General features: G+C 37.5%; 1 protein-coding gene across 5 annotated transcripts in view; it reads left to right on the top strand.

Annotated features, from left to right (window-relative positions):
- The window catches only part of LOC109045715 (rabphilin 3A like (without C2 domains)), a 281,082-nt gene that overhangs the window by 107,883 nt on the left and 151,591 nt on the right, over positions 1-21,608 (top strand). Inside the window, exon 9 of one of the 5 annotated variants that reach the window (XM_042724904.1) lies at positions 20,311-20,717. The exons of the other annotated variants lie outside the window; for them this stretch is intronic. Within the exon in view, the coding sequence (XP_042580838.1) occupies positions 20,311-20,441 (131 nt within the window). The 3' untranslated portion in view covers positions 20,442-20,717. Of the gene's footprint in view, positions 1-20,310; positions 20,718-21,608 lie in introns of those variants that run through there. 5 annotated transcript variants of the gene reach the window in all.

The following is a 21,608-nucleotide window of genomic DNA, read 5'->3' as shown; positions in this document are numbered from 1 at the left end:
ATTTGAATAGCAATGTGATATCTCAAAGACGGGGTGGAGATTCATGTACGTACAATCTTCCGCTGACTGGGTATTACAAAGTGAAATTTGTGCAGGTTCGGGCGTAAACATGGCTTTATAAATCTGAAAACTTTTGTACGTACGCTAAGTCTACCTGAAAATTTTGATGAAATCTACGTTAAATTTTTCACACGAGGCCCCAGGGCCTAAAATTAACACTCACCAAGCACCAAATGCGAGTAAAAATCAGCATTGACAAGTATATGTAACCGTGTCGGTCGCCAGTTGACATGGAAAACTTTTACGAAATATAACAATGCAATGTAGTGAGAACGACAGCCAGTTTTTAATAAAGAGATTCACTGTTTCTGGCGTAAGCAAATAAAATAATATTTTCCAAAGACCAGATCATTGTGATTAGCTGTTCTGTCATAAGCGACAAGATCGAATTAAATAATAGGATACAAATGGCTGATAAGGTCAGAGCAGTGATGGCCCGCTTCTCCCTAGACACAGTTCTATACACACACAATTGTCAAAATATGCAACAAATATGTTTTGGCGAGTTACCTCATAAACGTAGTCTTAAATGAGTTATAAAGTCTTAAATGACCGTAAAGAGTTTGGAGAAAATAGGATGTGTCAGATCCGCATCATTTGCATCAGGTTTTAAGAGACAGTGCTGTTTTTAAAGTAAAACCTGTGAAGTCTGTCACTGATGTAAGTCAAAGAACAAAAGAAAAAGAAATCACTCGACTGCTCTAGTTGCTGATTAACTTTTGTAGCTTGAATAAAGATTAATCTGTATAGTTCATAAATATATAATTTTTAGATTGTGTGAAGATTGTTTTAAAATCACTTAATATTTCAGAGCCTATGAAATGTTAAAAATAATGGCTTTCAATTATACTGTAATGTTGAATGGCTATAATTTATTAATAGGTTATTTTGAGGGAAAATGCATTTAATGGAGACACCAGTAGTAGAATTGGTATCTACTATCTACTGGGGCCTCGTGTGAAAAAAGATATATATGTATATAAGAATATACTATCTTTGTTGTTTCTACATTCATTTGGAGGTTCAGTGTGAAATTATGATAATATAAATATGAGGCTGATCATGATTAATTACAGAAAAATGTGTCTAATTATTTTTTTTAATCGATTGACAATACTAATGATAATCTTTTATAGATTTTAGATTTCAATTTAATTGCAAATTGTATAGGTCCACCCAGAAAGAGAAATCGGGACGGCCCCCACCCCTTTGGCCCCCTTCAAATAGGTTAGTCATAATAATCTCAAAATGGCCAAATATTACATAAATAATTAGCTTTAGAGGTTTAAATTTAGATACACAACTGTTTAAAGGTTTGGGGTCAGTGAGGGTTATTTTATTTATTTATTTTTTATTTTTCTCAAAATAAGTCTCTTAGCCTCTCCAAGGTGGTGTGTATTTGATCAAAAATACAGTAAAAGCATTCTGGAGTATTATTATAATTTAAAATACCTGTTTTGTAATTGAATATATTTTAAAATGTTATTTATTTCTATTATGGTAAAGCTGAATTTTCAGCATCATTCGTCTTCAGTGACACATGATCCTTCAGAAATCATTCTAATATGTTAGAATTTGCTGCTTAAGAAACATTATTTGTTATGAATGTTTAAAAAGTGTGCTTAATATTATTTTTATTTTTTGTGGAAAGAGTGATACATTTTTATTTGTTGAATAATTTCAAAATAACAGCATTTAGTTAAAAAATAAATCTTTTTTATAACATTGCCTATGAAGATCCTCAGATCTTCCTCGGATGCCCAGGTATGTTTTCAGTGTTCCCTGAGTGGATGTGGCTTTAGTGTTCCTGCCTGAGCCATTGAACCAAAGCATCAAACAACATCACAGGCTCAGGTGGGGTGCTTGCAGGAGCCAATAAATCCTACCTGAGACCTTGTTGTGGAGATTAAAGCTTTCCAAACTTCTTCTGAACTTCAATTTTCATTCAATGGGGACTTTAAAGTCATCATGAAATACACATTTAAGCTCACAAAGCTTTCACAATGCATGTACCTGATTGTATTGTTAAAGTCCCCCTGCAGTCATTTTTTATCCCTTAAAACTCATCTTTTATAATCAAATGACATATTTGTTTTGCCTTACAATTACTTGAATATAACTCTACACACTTACCTCATTTATTATACAGGGTTATAGTATTTATTTATAGTATAATATTTGGAAATGCTCTTTTCTAGACCTCATTACTCTAGCGAACTAATGTTTTGTGGAATGTTATTTATTGGATTTTGTAAGTTAATTTCTTTTTGAAATTTTGTTTACAAGCTGTTTTATTGATGTCTTTCTGCGGTTGGAACACTGACTGAATGATTACGTGAGGCATGAGACGTTAATTTATGTTTAAGGGGTCATATGACGTTGCTAAAAAGAACACTATTTTGTGTATTTAGTGTATGAAATGTGTTTATGTGGTTTAATTTTCAAAAAACAATATTATTTTCCACATAATGTACATTATTGTTTCTCCTCTATGCCCTGCCTTTCTGAAACGTGTCGATTTTTACAAAGCTCATCGTTCTGAAAAGTGAGGTGTACGTTGATTGGCCAGCTATCCAGTGCATTGTGAGTGGCCGAATACCTCAAGCGTGTGACGGAAATGTTACATCCCTTACCATACTGTGCTGCCATGTCCCGGCACGACAACACAAAACCAAAAAAAAAAACATTACAAACGAGGCATTTGTTGCATTCAGTGGGGACAAAATGTATTGATTATAATGACTTATACTGTATTTTTATGCGTTGTGTTGCATATCGCGCTACTTAAACATAAAAATATCTCTGCATTTGTGATCGGAGAAACGACCAACAACAAGCGCTACTCTAAACTGCTCAAAACTCACGTTTGAATCATCAGTGGCAAATTCTTTAAATATGTAGAAGTGCCAGACTGTTCTTGCAAAGTTGGAATTGCCCCACTTTATAGAACAGCCTTTGTGCACAGCCTTCCCAGGTTCAGGAAAACTGAATATTTGGGTTGAATTATTCTGAAACAGTGTTGTAAATACAACTTAATGGCGGCGGCAGCAGCAATTCTACTGCCAGAATCAAAGTTATGCCTTCTTTCTTTGTGTGAACATTTGGTCGATGTTATGCAAATCTTCCCACACAGTGACGTAGACATGTGGGAGCACGTTTAAACGAGGCATTTTAGGAGGGCGTAGACGAGTCTCAACTTTTATAAAGAATATCTCTTTGGGTTTGAGACTTTAGTCTTTGCAACTTTAGGTATCTCATCTATGCATGAACAGCTTGTAACACTCCAAAGAGAAAGAAAAACTTGAAATTGCATCATATGACCCCTTTAATTCGCATTAAAACTAGTAAAGATGAAGAGGCATTTATACAGTGTGCCACATCAAAGAGCGTAAAAACGTCATTTATTGTTTGAATTTCCTGAAAACAAAAAATGGACATAATTTCAAAGGTGACACTTTGGGCCCTATTTTAACAATCTAAACGCAAAGTGTAAAGCGCACGGCGCAGGTGCACTTAGGGCATGTCCAAATCCACTTTTGCTATTTTAACGACGGAAAACAGCTGGCGCGCCCGGGCGCATGGTCTAAACGGGTTGTCCCTATTCTTTTAATGAGTAATGGGTGTTTTTTTGGGCGTAACGTGCAATAAACCAGTCAGAGTCTCATCTTCCATTTCCTTTAAGAGCCAGTTGCGCTCGTGCCATGACGGATTTGCTATTTACACGGTGGAATTTGGAAAGCACAAAGACAGAATGCGTCTCCGAGATTAAACGGAGCTGCTCGTGTGCGAGCCTAATTCTGATACATGTGATGACTATCCATTATTACATGTAGGCATTTTTATATTTAATTAGCCTACAAAAAATTATTATGCATTGCAAACCTTTAATTTTTAATATTTGGCATGTTTGTGTGCTGCTTATTAAAGACCCTGTGTTTAATAAGCAGCGTGTACGTGCGTTGTGGACCCGCCTATACTAACGCTCTTCAAATAACAAAGAAAAAACATTGCGCTAGACCAGGTTTGAGTTGGTCTATGGCGCAGTCTATTTTCAACTCCTTAAAATAGCAATGCGCCTGAACACACCTCTTTTTTAGACCAGCACGCCCATGGGCGCACAAATGGGCGCAAATGCATTTGCTAATTAAACAACGTGGCGCTGGACGGGAAAATGTGAACGTCGCCGGACTGAAACTAGCAAACGCACTTGCGCTGCACCTTGCGTCGCATTGTGCCGGGTGTATGATAGGGCCCTTTGTTTCTTATCAAAAAAGTAACAATATATAAACTGGAAGTTTCCAATGAAGTTTTACTCGTGCCATGGTTAAATCAATGCTGTGTTTGTTCGGTACACATGTGAAATTTTTGGTATGAATACGTATACCGTTAAGCAGAAATGCTTCACTATTGATCTGAAATGCACGGTCCCCGAAGTACGACGGGATTGGTTACATGTTTGTAATGGTAGGAAACATGAGATGCTTCAAACCTCATTTTTTGGTACGCTGTCATTTTAAGGAGAAAATACTCAGCAATGGTATTGACTGATCAATTTGCACATTATTTGTCTCTAAGCATATTAAACACACCAGATAGACATGTAAACAATGTTAAAAACTTGATTTTCACCCCAGGGGTCTTTAACTATTCATTAATGCACATTATTGTAAACAAAATTATGACATTGATATTCTCTGTATTACTAAACAGTCGTTTTCAAATGTTCTGCAGTGAGAGAGGAAAAAAGTAGCTAGTAATTTGGAAAAAGTTGTTTGTCTGAATTCCTGATGTTGGTCTCCACTATAAGTGTATAGGAATCGGTCTGTGGCGAATGTCGGTCCTGCTGACTGTGCTGACCTTTAGTCAATAGCTGTTCTGTATTCCTGTCGCCTGTTCCTCTACTTTTGATAATGCTCCCCAGGAATTATTGACTTATAGGCTTCTGTTCCACGTATCCAGGGAAAATTATAGCTCCCCCATGATGGATTCTGAACTTCAAAAACCAGCATTTCAAAAATAACTCAGATATTTTTTTTCAAAACCCATCCTCAATAAAAGTAACACATGGCTTCTTTCAATGCTTAAAGACCTGAGAAAGTTTGTGACAAAACATTTTTTAAATGTTTATAAACTGTTTTCTTTCCACACTTACATGGAGATTTTTTATCCGTGTTACTGAAAAAATCACTGAGGAAAATGTAAGATGAAAATATGAAGTTATGTTTTAACAGTACATGCAGTGACAAATTACCAGTCAAAAATAATTGGCTGACCCAATAGTTAGAGTAATTAGGTCAAGTAATTGTTTTCCTCCTTGCAGGTAAAAGGAATCTGATTGTTGTGGATGGAGGGTCACACAGATGGTCCTCAGAGCAGCCACTGAACACATGACTGAAGAAAACTAGCTGATAAAGTAAATAACAGGAATATTTAATTTAATTAAAAGACAAGGGCTGTTCATAATCACCTCTCCACTCTCTCTCTCTCTCCCTCCTGTTTCCATACACTTGCTGTGATGTACCCAGCGGTACAATATGAGAAAGCCACTCCAAATTGAGCCCATTGCTGAGGTAACTGGCCACTCCTGCTGTCCCCTCTCAGCCCTGCCAGCAGAGCTCCAATCAGAAACAGCCGAGGTGTTTAGGCCAATAGGTTTTGGACAGAGATCTCAGTCACGCTGATTTGCCTGTGATAGGGTTGTGAAACAGAGCACTCGGGCTAATCAGTTCACCCGATCTCTTTCATCAGGCCACCCAACTTCAGTCTTGCCTCTCACTTTGACCCCAAAATATGACTGAAATCAAAACATTGACTCGCTGATAAATTAGAGAGCTACTGTGTTTACACGCTCCTTTGGAGCATTTATCTTTTTGTCACAGTGGCTATGAGGCTGCTGTTTTTTGTGGTCATTACCATTTATAATGTGACACTGACTAATAGTTTCATAACTTGGTTAGTGTGCAGTCAGTGTTGGTTCTGCTCTATCGATAGGGTTGCCAACTTCAGCACAGTGTTTGTATTATTTACAGGTTAGATTATTTCTTTTAATTGTGATGATTTTGGCTCACATTTAACAAAAACTTACCAATTCACTATCTCAACAAATAAGAATATGGTGACATGCCAATCAGCTAATCAACACAAAACGCCTCCAAAAGTTTCCTGAACCTTCAAAATGGTCTCTCGGTTTGGTTCACTAGGCTACACAGTCATGGGGAAGACTGCTGATCTGACAGTTGTCCAGAAGACAATCATTGACACCCTTCACAAGGACGGTAAGCCACAAACATTCATTGCCAAAGAAGCTGGCTATTCACAGAGTGCTGTATCCAAGCATGTTAACAGAAAGTTGAGTGGAAGGAAAAAGTGTGGAAGAAAAAGATGCACAACCAATCGAGAGAACTGCAGCCTTATGAGGATTGTCAAGCAAAATCGATTCAAGAATTTGGGTGAACTTCACAAGGAATGGACTGAGGCTGGGGTCAAGGCATCAAGAGCCACCACACACAGACGTGTCAAGGAATTTGGCTACACTTGTCGTATTCCTCTTGTAAAGCCATTCCTGAACCGCATACATTTTACCTGGGCTAAGGAGAAGAAGAACTGGACTGTTGCCCAGTGGTTCAACGTCATTTTTTCAGATGAGAGCAAGTTTTGTATTTCATTTGGAAACCAAGGTCCTAGAATCTGGAGGAAGGGTGGAGAAGCTCATAGCCCAAGTTGCTTGAAGTCCAGTGTTAAGTTTCCATAGTCTGTGATGATTTGGCGTGCAATGTCATCTGCTGGTGTTGGTCCGTTGTGTTTTTTTGAAAACCAAAGTCACTGCACCTGTTTACCAGGAAATTTTGGAGCACTTCGTGCTTCCTTCTGCTGAGCAGCTTTTGAAGATGCTGATTTAATTTTTCAGCAGGATTTGGCACCTGCCCACACTGCCAAAAGCACAAAAGTTGGTTAAATGACCATGGTGTTGGTGTGCTTGACTGGCCAGCAAACTCACCAGACCTGAACCCCCTAGAGAATCTATGGGGTATTGTCAAGAGGAAAATGAGAAACAAGAGACCAAAAAAAAAAAATGCAGAAATGAGCTGAAGGCCACTGTCAAAGAAACCTGGGCTTCCATACCACCTCAGCAGTGCCACAAACTGATCCCCACCATGCCACGCCGAATTGAGGCAGTAATTAAAGCAAAAGGAGCCCCTACCAAGTATTTAGTACATGTACAGTAAATTAACATACTTTCCAGAAGGCCAACAATTCACTTAATATGATTTATTTTATTGGTCTTATGAAGTATTCTAATTTGTTGAGATAGTGAATTGGTGGGTTTTCGTTAAATGTGAGCCTAAATCATCACAATTAAAAGAACCAAAGGCTTAAACTACTTCAGTCTGTGTGCACTGAATTTATTTAATACACGAGTTTCATAATTTAAGTTGAATTACTGAAATAAATTAACTTTTCCACGACATTCTAATTTATTGAGATGCACCTGTATATAAAGACAAGTTTAAATTCTAGTAATATTTCACAGTGTAAATGTTTTATGTATTTTTTATCTGTAAATACAGCCTTGGTAAGTATAACAGACCTTGTACAAAAACATTTTAAAAAATTGTACAGATCCCTTTTGTTTTACCATCACAAAATAAGCAGAATATGACAAACAAAAATTGTGAAATAAATATAATACGCACATGCCTTTTTTGACATAGATGTGCTAAGAGTGTCCTGTGGGATCTGTGTCTTGAAAGAACTAACATCTCTGTAATGCTTGCATGAAACACTGCATTTACATTGTATTTTCTCTTTATCATATAGTGTCTGCAGATTAGAAAAAAGACACTGTTTATAGTGTTGAAAAAATTTAGGGAAGTGGGGAACAAACTTTTTGGACTTATTAAATTTGGCTTCAAGTGCAACTTCATATAACACAACTTTCTTACTTTAATGTCACATCCAGACTTTATCAGAAGTCTGTTGCTTCGAAGGCTGTTTTTCACTCAACATACAATTCCCAAGGTTGCCAGCGCGGCACTGAGAAATAATGAAGAGATGTTGTCCATTGTGGCAGGTGAATGGTTTTTCATTCAAGCGCAGAAAAACAGCCCCCACACAGAAAGCCAATCATGTAATGAATCTATGAAATCAGCATCTTTTGTAAAGAGACGGCATTTTTTTCAGCGCTCATTCAGCCTGAATCGGAGATTGTTTAGAGACAACACGGCTCTGCGTGGGTTGCCTGGTATTATTTGTTCTGATACGGTGAGAGGCTTCCAAAGACAAAGGTCTGTGACGGTTTCATTGCTAAGCCTTGTCCTTTGACTCCCAGATGCTGAGGTATGTGCTGTCTTGTTACTGTGCAGAAATTCACCGCAGTCACTTTATACAAGTGACATTACACTCTTCTTCTCATCTGCCTCGTCACTCCTTCAGAAACATCAAGGGCTCAAGGACTTAATGCGAAAATAAAGAGCAGTAGTTCCATTACATCAGGACCAGTAAAACTTGAGATGCCGCCATGAACTTTGCTCTTTGCTTTTCAGATAAAGTTGCAAGTATGACTTGCAAAGACTTTTTTAGAAATATATGTAGGCAGTAATGAACCCTAGTGGTCATGATAAGCTTGTTTTCAGCATGGATAAGTCAATTCATTCTGAAGTTGTATGGTTTTGTACAGTTCATGGTTTTTCTTTCCCACACCAAAAAAAAAAAAAGGCTGGCAACATGCTGGGAATCAGGGTTTGAAATTAACACCCCCCAAATGTGGGTAAAAATCAGCTGTGGCAGGTAACGCTGTCAAATCACTAGCCAATTTGGCGGGTTACTTTTCGTAAGTTATGTTCACTCATTAATTTATCGGGGACATTCATGCAAGCCAAATCTGTGCAGGTTTAGCTCAAATACTGAACTGTTTGAAACCAAACAAACACACCTACAGAGTGCAAGCATTAGCGACTACACTAACTTAGTGTGCGTACGCAGTTAGAGTGCGTTCTTTTACTGCATGATTCAGTCCATTAATATGCATTAAGAATGATCACATAATTCAAGATAAGGGGGCAGAACGTATATAATAATAGTCGACTAATTGTTGGTCGACCAGAATTTTTTTTAGTCGCAGAAAAAAAAAACTCCACAGGCGAAGCTAATTTTTGGTCATACAGATAAGAGTAATACATCTTTCGAATCTGTAAAGACTTTGTGTATTTGTGTGCTTTCACAATTAAAACAAATCGCAGTTTTGTGAAATAATGAAAGCAAACATGCTGCACTTTATGCCGTCTCAGTCTGTGAACTTGAGCGCATAACACCATGTAAATCTTTATCTTACAGGCATAAAAAATATATCTATTGAAAATTAAATGTCTACTTTCAAATGAACCAATTCAAATGTAAAACATATATTGTCAGATTATGCAATATCTGTATGAAACATGCATACAGGCGCATCCACTACTGTGGAGATCACCGGATTTTTTTTTGTTTGTTTGTTTAATTTGTATTACTGTCTGTTTAAAATAAATAAAAAGAAACCGAGAATAGAAGATGTTTTTTTTTTTATCCTGTTGTACCAAAATCGTATCGAACTGTGACCCCTGAACCGAGGTATGTACCGAACTGTGATATCTGTGTACCGTTCCACGCATAAACATTGTTTTCTCAAAAACACAAACATTTAATTTCATGCTGCTCACACAGTATTGTAGCCCAGTTTGTGCTGTATACAGTGTTATCAAACTAAAGCCATTAATATTTTTTTAAGATACTGAAAGAAAAAACACAATTGTCAGGGCACGTCAAAACTTCTCCAGGGCCTCAAAACACCCTCAAGACCCCAGAGGGTTAATGTAACCGATATTCTTCACTCACTAAATATTTCATTTCCCAACTGGCATAATATAGAACAACCAACATAGTAAAATTTAGACAGAATCACTTTCATCTATTTCAGAAAAAAATAAAACCTTGTTTTGCAGAAATGTTGCAACAACTTTTGCAAAAACTTTTTTTTTTTTTTTTTTAGGTTGGGCTGAATTTATGAATGTTTCTGATATAAAAACTATATAAAACTATTTTTTATTTATAAGTGGACCTCAGGAAGGAAAACTTGTGTGATAAAAAAAAAAAAGTATGATATGAGCCCTTTAAAAAAAAACATGATTTCAAGTAATGTGAAAATCTTCAGGCCCTCTGGGCCTTCTTTTTTTTTATTATTTATTTTTTATTTAATTTTTTTGTGGGATTTTGTTAGCAGGTGGCTATGCTACTATAGCAGAGTAACTGAACAGAGTAACTGAACAGTATTCATTTTAGAAATGCCTTGGGCTGTAGTGGTCTATAAACTAAATGTGTGAAAGCACTAAGCAACTGTCTTTTTTTTGTGCGGGATGACACTTGGTTAACAGTGCAGTGAAGAGCCCATGACAAACTCCATTTAGGAGAAGCATCAGACCCCGTGGTGTTTGAATGCATCTGTCAGCACCCTACAGCCAGGAACTACATTCCTATGGATGATTCATGCGCTTAATCCACACTCTCAATCCTCTCAGATGTTAAGATTTCATGGCTACGCAGTTAGCGGAAGGTAGCAAGCAGAGAAAATGCATCCTAATGACAAGCACAGTTAGCAGTAAGAGGAATGTATGTATGAGTCATCATCACATAAAGCCACATCACATCATCACATTTACCAAATTTGGTAAAAAAGGAGGTTTTACTTATGGTAACAGCTTTACATAACCTGCTTTTGGTGAAATTAGCATGCTAATCATTTTTAAGGGCTGTTTATTGTGGCTCATCATACGTAATATTATTCATCATGAAAAGGTTTGCTACACTAAAAATACATTTTTTTCTGATCTGCGTCCTCTGTCATATCTCAGCAAAGCAAATGTGATTGTGTGGGATCCGACATCTGAAATGTCCTCGAACATCTAATGAGAAGTAATCTTAGCCCTCTAATGAATGTGTCTCTTATTTTCTACTTCTATTATTATTGTCATTTGTACTGTTTATTATATTCTGTGGAGGAGAAGCTTTTTTTATTTTAAGGACCAGTTTGCCTCATTGTATTTACTCCCACAGACCATCCACTGTCCCTTCATTGACTAAAGCTAGTTGAAATGGAAGTTGTGTGTGTGTGTGTGTGTGTGTGTGTGTGTGTGTGTGTGTGTGTGTGTGTGTGTGTGTGTGTGTGTGTGTGTGTGTGTGTGTGTTTATGATTATTATGATCATCTGCAGGCACTGCAAAAAGATGGCCTTTGAGGAGTTTTATATTGAATCAGCAAGAAGCACCCTACAGTATTTCTTAAGAAGAAAAATGTGACCCATGCTGGTAAAGTGCATCATAATGACTATAGTTTAATTGAAATGATGACTATTGTTGAAAATTAGTTATTGTTATTTTCACATTCTCCATTATAAATGGCTTCAAAATGATGTATGATTTGTTGGAATCTGACAAAAAGATGACTGTACAGTCTAATGATATTAGACTGTACAGAAACTGAAATCAAACGCTGATACACACTATACTCAGGCACACAATGCTGATGTTGTTAACATTAAGAATTTGAGAATAACGTATAACAATAATAATAATTTGCTATGTTTGATGTGATGTGAGCTAACGGATCTTTAGATTAAATCACCATTGGTAGCGCGATTTATTTTAATGCTTTATTTTAATGCTTTTAATGTTGCAGACTTGTTACTTGTTCAGATGACAATGTATGGTGAAAATTCTTATTTGGGTCATATATTCCAAGACGTAGGTTAGAATCTGTGATTACTAAGTATAGGATTCACACCGGTGCGGTGACTGACTGCCACACACGCATACTCCTCAAATCATTAGATTAATCCACGCTGGAGCACAACCCATGCAAGGAAGATAATTCCGCACACAGTTGCAAACCCAGGTTTTCAAACAGAGATGGCGACAAAGAGGCAAAACTTATGGACTGCAGCTTTAAGACATAACAGATTGTGTTTGCATGAATACTTCATAAATGCTGTAATTCTGTGTACGTGTGTATCGGGATTGTGCGCTGTTTGAAAGGCGCATCTTTATGCTCATGCTTCGGATGTGTGAGTAATCATGAGTAAGATCCTTTTCATGGCTTTCAGAGCCATTATCCACAAATCCACAAATGGAGAAAACTAGGAACAGTGGTGAACCTTCCCAGAAGTGGCCGACTTACCAAATTACTCCATGAGCGCAACACCGACTCATCCAGGAGGTTATAAAAGAACCTAGAACAACATCTAAAGAACTGCAGGCCTTACTTGCCTCAATTAAGGTCAGTGTTCATGATTCAATGATAAGAAAGAGGCTGGGCAAACACAGCATCCAGGGGAGAGTTTCAAGGCAAAAGCCACTGCTGACCAAATAGAGCACAAAGGCTCGTCTCACATTTGCCAAAAAATTTCTCGATTATCCCAAAGACTTTTGGGCAAACATCCTGTGGATTTTTCCTTTAATAAATGAAATCATTGTTTCAAAACTGCATTTTGTATTTACTCGTGTTATTAAAATTTGTTTGATGATCTGAATCTTTTAAAGGGGTCATATGATGTTGCTAAAACAAACATTATTTTGTGTATTTGGTGTAATGCAATGTGTTCATGCGGTTTAACCCTTAAAGACCTAGAACATTTTTCGGGCTCCTAACACACCGGCACTTTTCTTTGTTTTCCAGACCTGTTCTAGTAGTCAGCATCAAGTGCCACATATCATAAACAGGAGAACTTGTTTAAGTCTAACCAGTCCCAGTTTTACTTTTGTTTTCTCTAAGAATGAATGAAATTACAGAATTTTAAGAAAAACGCAAGCAACAATTGGGTGTTTTTTGCTTTATACTCAAACAGAAACTATTTTTCTTAAGAAAGTTGTATCTGGGTGTTTTACACTTCCAAATAAAATGTTGTTTACATAAAACATTCCCCAAGCAAGTTATAGCCATTTATTACAATATTGTTATCGACGCTTTTAAGTTAAAAACAGGCCTATTTCGTTTACTAACACAGAGATGTGTCCAAAAATGTTTAAGGAGTAAAGAAAATGGAAAGAGTGTTATATAATAACAAAACAAAACATTTTTTTTTCAGAGAAATATATTTTCAATCTAAGTATGTACAATAAAAAAACTGTGCAGCAAGTAGTAAAAACAATTGCACAAATTGTCTTCTGCAACAATACAAACAGTGCAAATGATTCACAAACTACACACAAAATGAGTGCAAGAAACAGCAAAAATTGTGCAAATTATCTTTATGAACTATATAAGAATTATTTACTTAATATACATAATATAAATGGTCGATCCGCTGGCTGTAATCTGCATCAGAATCGATTTTACTGGGACATCGCCTAGTGATGCGAAGACACAAATTCCAGTGCTTTATCAGATATGTACTGCTGTTTCATCCTTGTTTTTGGTTTATTTTATGTCAAAGTACTCTGTCGTGTGTTTTTGTGCTTTTTCAGAGAGTTTTCTCATGCAAATGTGTTATTTTGTGTTTGTTTTCATGCACGCAAGACAGACTTTACTTTCACTTTGCATTCTTTCATATTTCCAAAGAAATATTAGTTCAAAAGACCAAAACCTATGTTTATTGGTTGAAAATGGGATGGTGTGCTCTGACTGGCCAGCTATCCAGTGCTTTGTGATTGGCCGAATGCCTCAAGCGTGTGACGGAAATGTTACGCCCCTTGTCATACTGTGATGCCTGTCCTGGCACGACAAGACAAAAACAATAAAACCCATTACAAACGAGCCCTTTGTTGCATCCAGTGGGGACATTATTACTGATTATAATAACTTGTACTGTGTTTTTACGCGTTGTGTTGCATTGCACTGTGTAAACATAAAACCATGTCTGCATTTTTGATCTGAGAAACGACAAACAACAAGCGCTACTCTACACCAGCGGTTCTCAATTCCGCCCCCCAGCTCTGCATATTTTGCATGTCTCTCTTTATTAACACACCTGATTCAGATAATCAGCTCGTTAGAAATGAGCTCCCTGCATGAACTCTGTTCCCATTGACATGGTCCCTACACAGTGTTCATTGCTCCCTACTCCCTGAGCAGGGGAAATCTGTTGAAGTTTACCTCACTTTGGAACATTCATTCACGGATTTACGCTGCGCAAAGTCTTCACACACAGACAAGTGTGACATCATATACCTTTAAATTACGGTCTTGCACATTTTAATGCACTTCGAATGGAACATATACGTTCGCTTCGAACTGGAATCATGGCGGAATATCCTGTACTGTCCACTTCGCAGGGCACTTAAGTTCGAATAGAACAAATATCTGAAGCGATAAGAAAAACATACAAAATGTGCAGAGCAGGGGGGCGTGAGGACTGGAATTGAGAACCGCTGCTCTTCACTGCTCAAAACTTGCGTTTGAATCATCAGTGGCAAATCCTTTGCATATGTAAACGTACTTACAGACTGTGGGTCAAAACACCCGGCATTGTATTCTTCTCTCCCAGGATCAGGAAACAGTCCTCCGTAAAATGCATTGCACACATCTAGGCAGCATCACATTCTAGTTGTGTCCTCTTTTGGAAGGCCAAACAAAGTATTTTCGCTTTCACAACGAAACAGCATCTCCACAACATGGTGCCGGCGGCAACAGCGAGAATCAAAGTTACGCCTTCTTTCTTTGCGTGAACATTATGCAAATCTTCCCACGTTGTGACGTAGAGATATTTGTGACAAATATGCAAAAAAAAAAGAAAAGAAAAAACACAGGAAGGGGGCAAAAACCTTTTCATGGCACTGTAGTTATCTTTATAGTGTCATTCTTGGTGTAAAGGGCCTTTTTCAGTTAAATAGACTCTACTTCTAATCTCTTTTTGATGGACTAGATACTATACTGGTCTATATACTGTAGCCGATTAAGAACTAATGCTACTGTTCAATTATATCTTTTTCAATACCAGTTTATCATAATGGTGTCAAACATTTAACCCTACCCTAAACTGGTTGCAGGGAATGGTGTGTTACATCACATGCCTGTGTAAGTGGGAGCATATTGGCCAGAAGAAGCTACAAACTGGGCCAGACAAGTCTATTCATTTAAGACTACATTGAGTTAGTCATGATTTCATAATAAGCGTATCAGAGAAAAGTACGAGTTTCTTGTACTTCCACACCCAAAGACATTCACAGTGCAGTAATTTTCAGGAGATGGCCTTCACTGTTGGTTGAAAGTTTAGAAAACACTTTACTGCATTGTTGCTCTCAGTAATGCTATTTCCACACTCCTGTTCAGCTCTGCAAGAGGTCTGTTTCCAGTATAGCCAGCTTTTACTTTAGTCGAGTAAGTAAAAAGTCCTTTATGGCTTTTTTAAACACTTAAAAATGAGCCGCACAAATGTAACCTAATGCTCCAAAGCAGGCTGTCTGCAAAGTTACTGAAGACATGTCAGTCTGTTTGTAGCGTACCCTTTGCACTGCTTTCAGTTTGTAATACAGACTCACAGGCTACATTGACTTTTTCTGGGAACATTTTGCCCTTTCACCCTGAAAGACTGTTTTAATCATAAAATCATTCAATTACAAAAGTAACTTCATTTTATCGAAGGATGTTCATTGCAGTAGCTGGACGCTGGTGGCCATTTTGTGAGTTGGCTCTATTTGTTTGTGTTTGTCGCTTTGTTGTGCAGCAGTGCTGTTGAGAGATTAGATAAAGCACATTTTATGGATACTCTGATAAAAGTAATCCCTTCGATGGCTGCATATCTCTCTCTGAGAGAGGAGAAAGATGCACGCTGTCTGAAGGGACTGGTGTTTCATGTGTTTCTATGGTAACAGCAGGACAGCCATGTGAGCCTCAGGAATCTGCTCTGGATAAAGCCACATTCACTCTTCACCTCCAAAGTGGAACAATGGTGCTTGCATTCCCCTCATCATGACGCACCCTGTCCATCTTCTCATAATATGCCAATTTACTGCAAAACATACAGATAGGATTACAGTATACACTAGTAACTACCGAGCGATGCTGGTTGATTTGAAAAGATGTGCAGCGGGAAGCACCTAATTTTATCCTAAAAGGGTTAGCTGACCTAAAAATGAAATTCAGAAGTTAAAATGTGCTTGTTTAATGCGCGAGAACCAATGAGATTCATTCTAGAGCATAGGGGGGCAAACTACGGCCCGCAGGCCATATACGCCCGCCAGACACTTTCATCTGGCCTGGAGTGAGTTTTTAAAAAATGCTACATTTAAGTAACGATTTTAGTTCAGAATTACTAATTTGATGCAATACTAGCGAACGCCATTTGATGGCAGTATAGCATGCAGTACAGTTAGCGCCTACAGTAGAATTAGAATGCACTCGGTAACTCAGACATTAATGAGTGAAAATGAGTGTGGCGAAAAAAAGAAAAGTGGACTCTGAATGTCGTGTGTTCAAAGAAGAATGGACAATAAAATACTTCTTCATCAATATCGGACAGCAGGCAGTATGTCTAATATGTCAAGAAGGTATTGTGGTTTTTAAAGACTACAATCTCAGTCGTCATTTTTCAAGCAAGTATTCAAATTATGCTGTCAACCTGTCACCTGCAGAAAAGGCAAACAAGGCATTAAAACTTGCCACAAACTTAAAAGCCCAGCAAAATATATTTACGAAACAGTGCTCTATTCAAGAATCTGTAACGAAAGCTAGTTATGTCGTGGCACATAAAATTGCAAAGCACAGCAAGCCTTTTTTGGATGGGGAATTAGTGAAAGACTGTATGGTGGAGCCTGCCGACATACTTTGTCCTGGTTTTAAAAGTCAGTTTGAGAAAATTAGCTTATCGCGGAGAACAATTACCAGGCGCGTGGAAGTAATTGCGGAGTAGCTGCTGTACGAATTAAAAAAAAAAGCGGACGGCTTCAGTCTTTTTTCTGTCGCACTTGATGAAAATACTGACATCACAGACACGGCTCAACTTTTGATTTTTGTCAGAGGAATAAATGAAAATTTCGAAATAACAGAAGAACTCGTCGGGATGAAATCAATGATGCGAACGACCAGGGGAGTGGATTTATATGACAGTGTGTCCGTCTGCCTGGAAAAAATAACCTGCCGTGGAGAAAGCTGACAAGCGTCACAACCATAGACTGTAAAAAAATATGGACGTAGTGTCCGTGACGTCACCCATAGACTCCTCAATAGCGGTTTTGAAGCTCAAAGTGTGTAGAGCGGGCCGTCGCCATCTTGGCAGTGCGTCACCGCGCGACTCTCGCGGATAATCGAAAATGGGCAAAAAGGCTGGTTACTGAAGCCACGCCCACCTAGCTCGACGGCATTGTCAGCAGCGGCAATCCACCTGTCACTCAAGTGGCCACGCCCTTAATTATGCAGAACTTTAAGGCTTAATATAATTTAAACGGATGAGTTATAAAAAAATTCACCCCCCTCACAGTTGTCATGAAGGGCAAAATTAGCAATATAGACCAAAATCATTTTTTGAACCAGGCTGCAAACATGTTTTTTTTCTGCTGTAAAGTTGGGCAGTTTAACATGCAGAGTCTATGGGATTGACTCCCTTTTGCAGCCAGCCTCAAGCGGCCAGTCGATGAATTGCAGTTTTAGTCACTTACTTATTGGCTTCACGAGAGAGAGCGGGAGGTTGCCGCTCGGTCACAACAGATGGATCGCCATATCTAACTGGTAAAAACACTGGACTGCTAAAAAGGTTAAAAGACAAAGTTAAGGGAAGAAACCCCGAACTCAGAAGAACTGATATTTCTTCACTGCATCATACACCAGGAAGCCTTGTGTAAAAGTGTGTTGAAGCTAGAAAATGTTGTCAAAGGGGTTGTGAAGCTTGTCAACTTTATACGGGCAAGAGCACTGAACCACCAGCAGTTCATTCAGCTGCTTAACGAAACGGAGGCAGAGCACCAAGACCTATTTTACCAATCAAATGTGTAATGTTACTGGCTAAGTCTCGGCAATGTGTTTCACCGTGTCTGGGAACTAAAAGGTGAGATAGCAACGTTCCTCAATACGACTGGCAATTTCTTCCCCGAATTACAAGACACAGACTGGACTGAGTGTTTTTTAGATGAATCGTTTTAAACTGGCAGAGACCATAGAAATGGAGTGTAGAAGATTTTGATTTAGCTTTGCACAGACAAAGTTTTCAAACAAGTGGAGATTATATAAAGCAGAAGTTTGGCAGTTCTTTGGTTTTGTTGAATTACATTCATCTCAATGAATCCTGAATTTGATTCTGGAAAAAAGGCTCATTGAGATTTGTTCATTTACTCTCTTCCACGTGGTGGCCAGGTTTTTTGTATGTTATCATAGGCGTGAATCAATAAAACCAATAAGTTTAAAAACACACTCACAACAGACATCTTTTTATCCTTTATGAAGACAAAGAATGACTCAAGAAAGTGTTCAAGCATTGTAACTTGTCTCCACAAATAATATTTCTGCCATTGTGTCAAATGCTGGACTTGACTTCTATCAATCAATAGAAAATGACTACCGTAATAATATAAAAAATAAATTATGGGGTTTTATTATTATTCTTATTGTTATTCTTATTATTTTTTTATTTTTTATTATATAGGGCAGTAGAAGACTAGACAGGCAATTATGTGAAAGCACAACTGCACAATGTGTCAAAATGCTCAATATGAGGCGCCAGCAAATTAGTTGTTATACTGGTATGTGGTCATCAGTTATTTTTTACAGATTTTCCTTTCTCTTCTTGTTGAATGAGATTGATCCGCATGCTGAATTGAGTGAATAACACGCCCCCTTTAATTCAGGCTTGTTGGTCAGCAGATCCACATTCATGAACAGTACAATTTATTCATGAATGACATGTCCTAGTTCATTTAGTTTATTTTCCAGACTCAAAAGTCTGATTCGATCTGGGAAGAAATACCAGAAAAATCCACAAAAAGGTATAGTAACATGCTTCACAGTGCATCTCTGGACTGCAGTGATTAGAAAATATGAAAAAGATTTAGTGCATAAAGTCGAAAGTGAATGAAAATGATTTATTCATTTAAAAGAATCATCTAGAAAAACTGATTCATTCATGACTGATTGGTTCAGACCCTGGTGTTTCCTGGCTTATAAGCTGTCTGACTTCTTTCCTCTAAACTGTGTCTGTGAACCCTGAGCTGCTGTGGGGAGAGCTGGAAATAAATGGTGAATTCATCATAGTGACACCACATGCCTAATTGCTTGTATTTTATGGAATTAAGCAAATTGGGTTTTTTGGCTAGTGATTAATCCTTCAAGACCTGAAGGGAGGGAGACATGCATATAGCGACAGAGGAGGAGCAGGTGTGAGAGTAACGTCTGCATGTATTGATGGATCAAGCTGAGTCTACTGCTGCTTCTGCAGTCCTCGTCTAACCTCGTCTTTCCACTCAGCCTCAGCCTGGAATGAACGTTTCCATCATGCAAATCCAGCTTCAAGCATGTGACACATTCCCAAGTCTTTGAAATCACATTTAATGTTGTCATCGTCACATTTTACAGATTAGTGTTTGAAGGTGGTATCATCAAAAGGGAGAAAAGTCAGTGGTTTGTTAGTATAAGGCAGTGGTTCTCATTGTTTAGTGAAGAACCCATTTAAATATAAAAAGAGAAAACATTTTATTTATTTTGGAATGGTGTAGTTTTTGTGTTTGTTTGTTTTGTGGTTTGTTTTGTTTTGCTTTACTTTTTTGGTTTGGGTTTGTTTTGTTTGTTTTGTTTATGCAAAAAAAAAAAAAAAAAAAAAAAAACTGATTCTCATGTGAACACTGCAAATAAATCTTAGCTTATCTTAGTATTTTTGTCATTTCGAGTCAAAATAAAAAAAAAAAATCCTAAATTAAGATGCATTTACTAGATAAGCAAAATTACATAAAATGTTTAGTCTTGTTTCCAAGGGAGGGAAAAAAAAACTAAATTGTGCATTTTCCCCCCGGAAACAAGATTAAATATCTTATATCATTTTGCTTATACAGTAAATGCATCTTAATTTAAGAATTTGTAGATGCTTTGACTCAAAACGACAAAAATACTAAATAAAATAAGCCCTTTTTTTTCTTTTCTTTTTTTTTTTTTTTGCAGTGAACTCACACACTTTGAAAAGCACTGGTTAAAGGCCAATCTGATCATTCTTTCTCTGTGATACTGTGTTGGGCATTTGACTGCTTTCACCAGACCCCTTCATACATAAAGTGGATTATCTCACCCTCATACCCATGCTTTCCTCCAGGTCGATATGGATACGTATTAAGTGAGTGGAGCATCTGCAAGCCTGTGATTAGGGATATCATAACGATCGCCTGGACAGGAAGGGTCTTTGTATCCTTTGGTATGCAAATGAGCCGCAAAGCGAGAAATTGATAGAGAGCGAGAGATTGTGCAGGAACGAGAAGGGGGATCCGGATGATCAGCGTGACCTTTTCACAGTGCCACCACAATAATGGGCTGCACAGCCAGAAGCATGTGAGTGTTGATACTTCTCTGTTGCTTTCGGTTTCTCTCCACCTCGCCATCATCTCACTGACCTCAGGCCTTTATTGACTGTTAATAACAAACTTGGACTGATTCACTTTTATTGCCTCCATTTTTGGCACTGCCATACAGAAAGTGATTAAAGAGCTTCATCTCTGCAAATAAAATAATTTAAACTTGTTATCCTCACATTCATAAATGGCAATTTGCCATTTAGATCATCACAATCTAATCCTACTGTAATCCTACACAAATGATGGTACAACATTCAATGTACAAATAAAAAATACTAATCTCAAGACAGATCTTAAACCAAGGAAATACCTTTCTAAAAATATATAATCTGAAATCTTTACAAAGTCTGGATCCAAACTGGAGCTACCATAATCATTATTAACTGTACCTCAAGGTGAGCGTCATAAGGTAGAATTAGGAAAATAAAAGGAGAAAAATTAGCATAGCAGCTGTTCATAGCATTTCAGTTTGGGAGACTGAATTTGGGAGTATTTTGAGCATGATGGATTGTAGCATAATGGAAGACTGTTTAAAAACAAAGAAGGTGGAGCCATTTTGGCTTGGATAGGCAAGTAGCAGTATTTTATAATCAATACAGAACTTAATGCCAGGGTATGGATGATCAAATTCGGGTGATGTGATCATATTACTATATGCTGATATAGTAAGGACTCTAGAAGTTGCATTTTAGATTAACTTTAGCTTGTTTATTGAGGATGCACGACAACCACCTAGAAGCACATTGCAATAATCAAGTCTTGAGGTCATGAATGCATGAACTAGTTTTTCTTCATCTGAAATAGGTAACATGTTTTTTGTAAAACAGGAAATAAGATTATTAATAGACAAGTTGTTGTCTAATATAACACAGATCTTTTACTGTAGTGGATGAAATAACAGTACATCCTTCTATGTGTAGGATGTATTTCAAGTGCTTTTGTGTACCGAATATTGGTCCAATGAATAATGTCTGTTTTATCAGAACTTAATAGAAGAACATTTCTGGTCATCCTGTCTTTAATATCTTTAACAAACTAATTT

This window comes from Cyprinus carpio, chromosome B5 (assembly GCF_018340385.1).
Source record: "Cyprinus carpio isolate SPL01 chromosome B5, ASM1834038v1, whole genome shotgun sequence".
In the NCBI taxonomy this organism is placed as follows: Eukaryota; Metazoa; Chordata; class Actinopteri; order Cypriniformes; family Cyprinidae; genus Cyprinus; species Cyprinus carpio.
The sequence above is the reverse complement of the archived record's forward strand: the minus strand, read 5'-3'. Positions and strand labels throughout refer to the sequence as shown.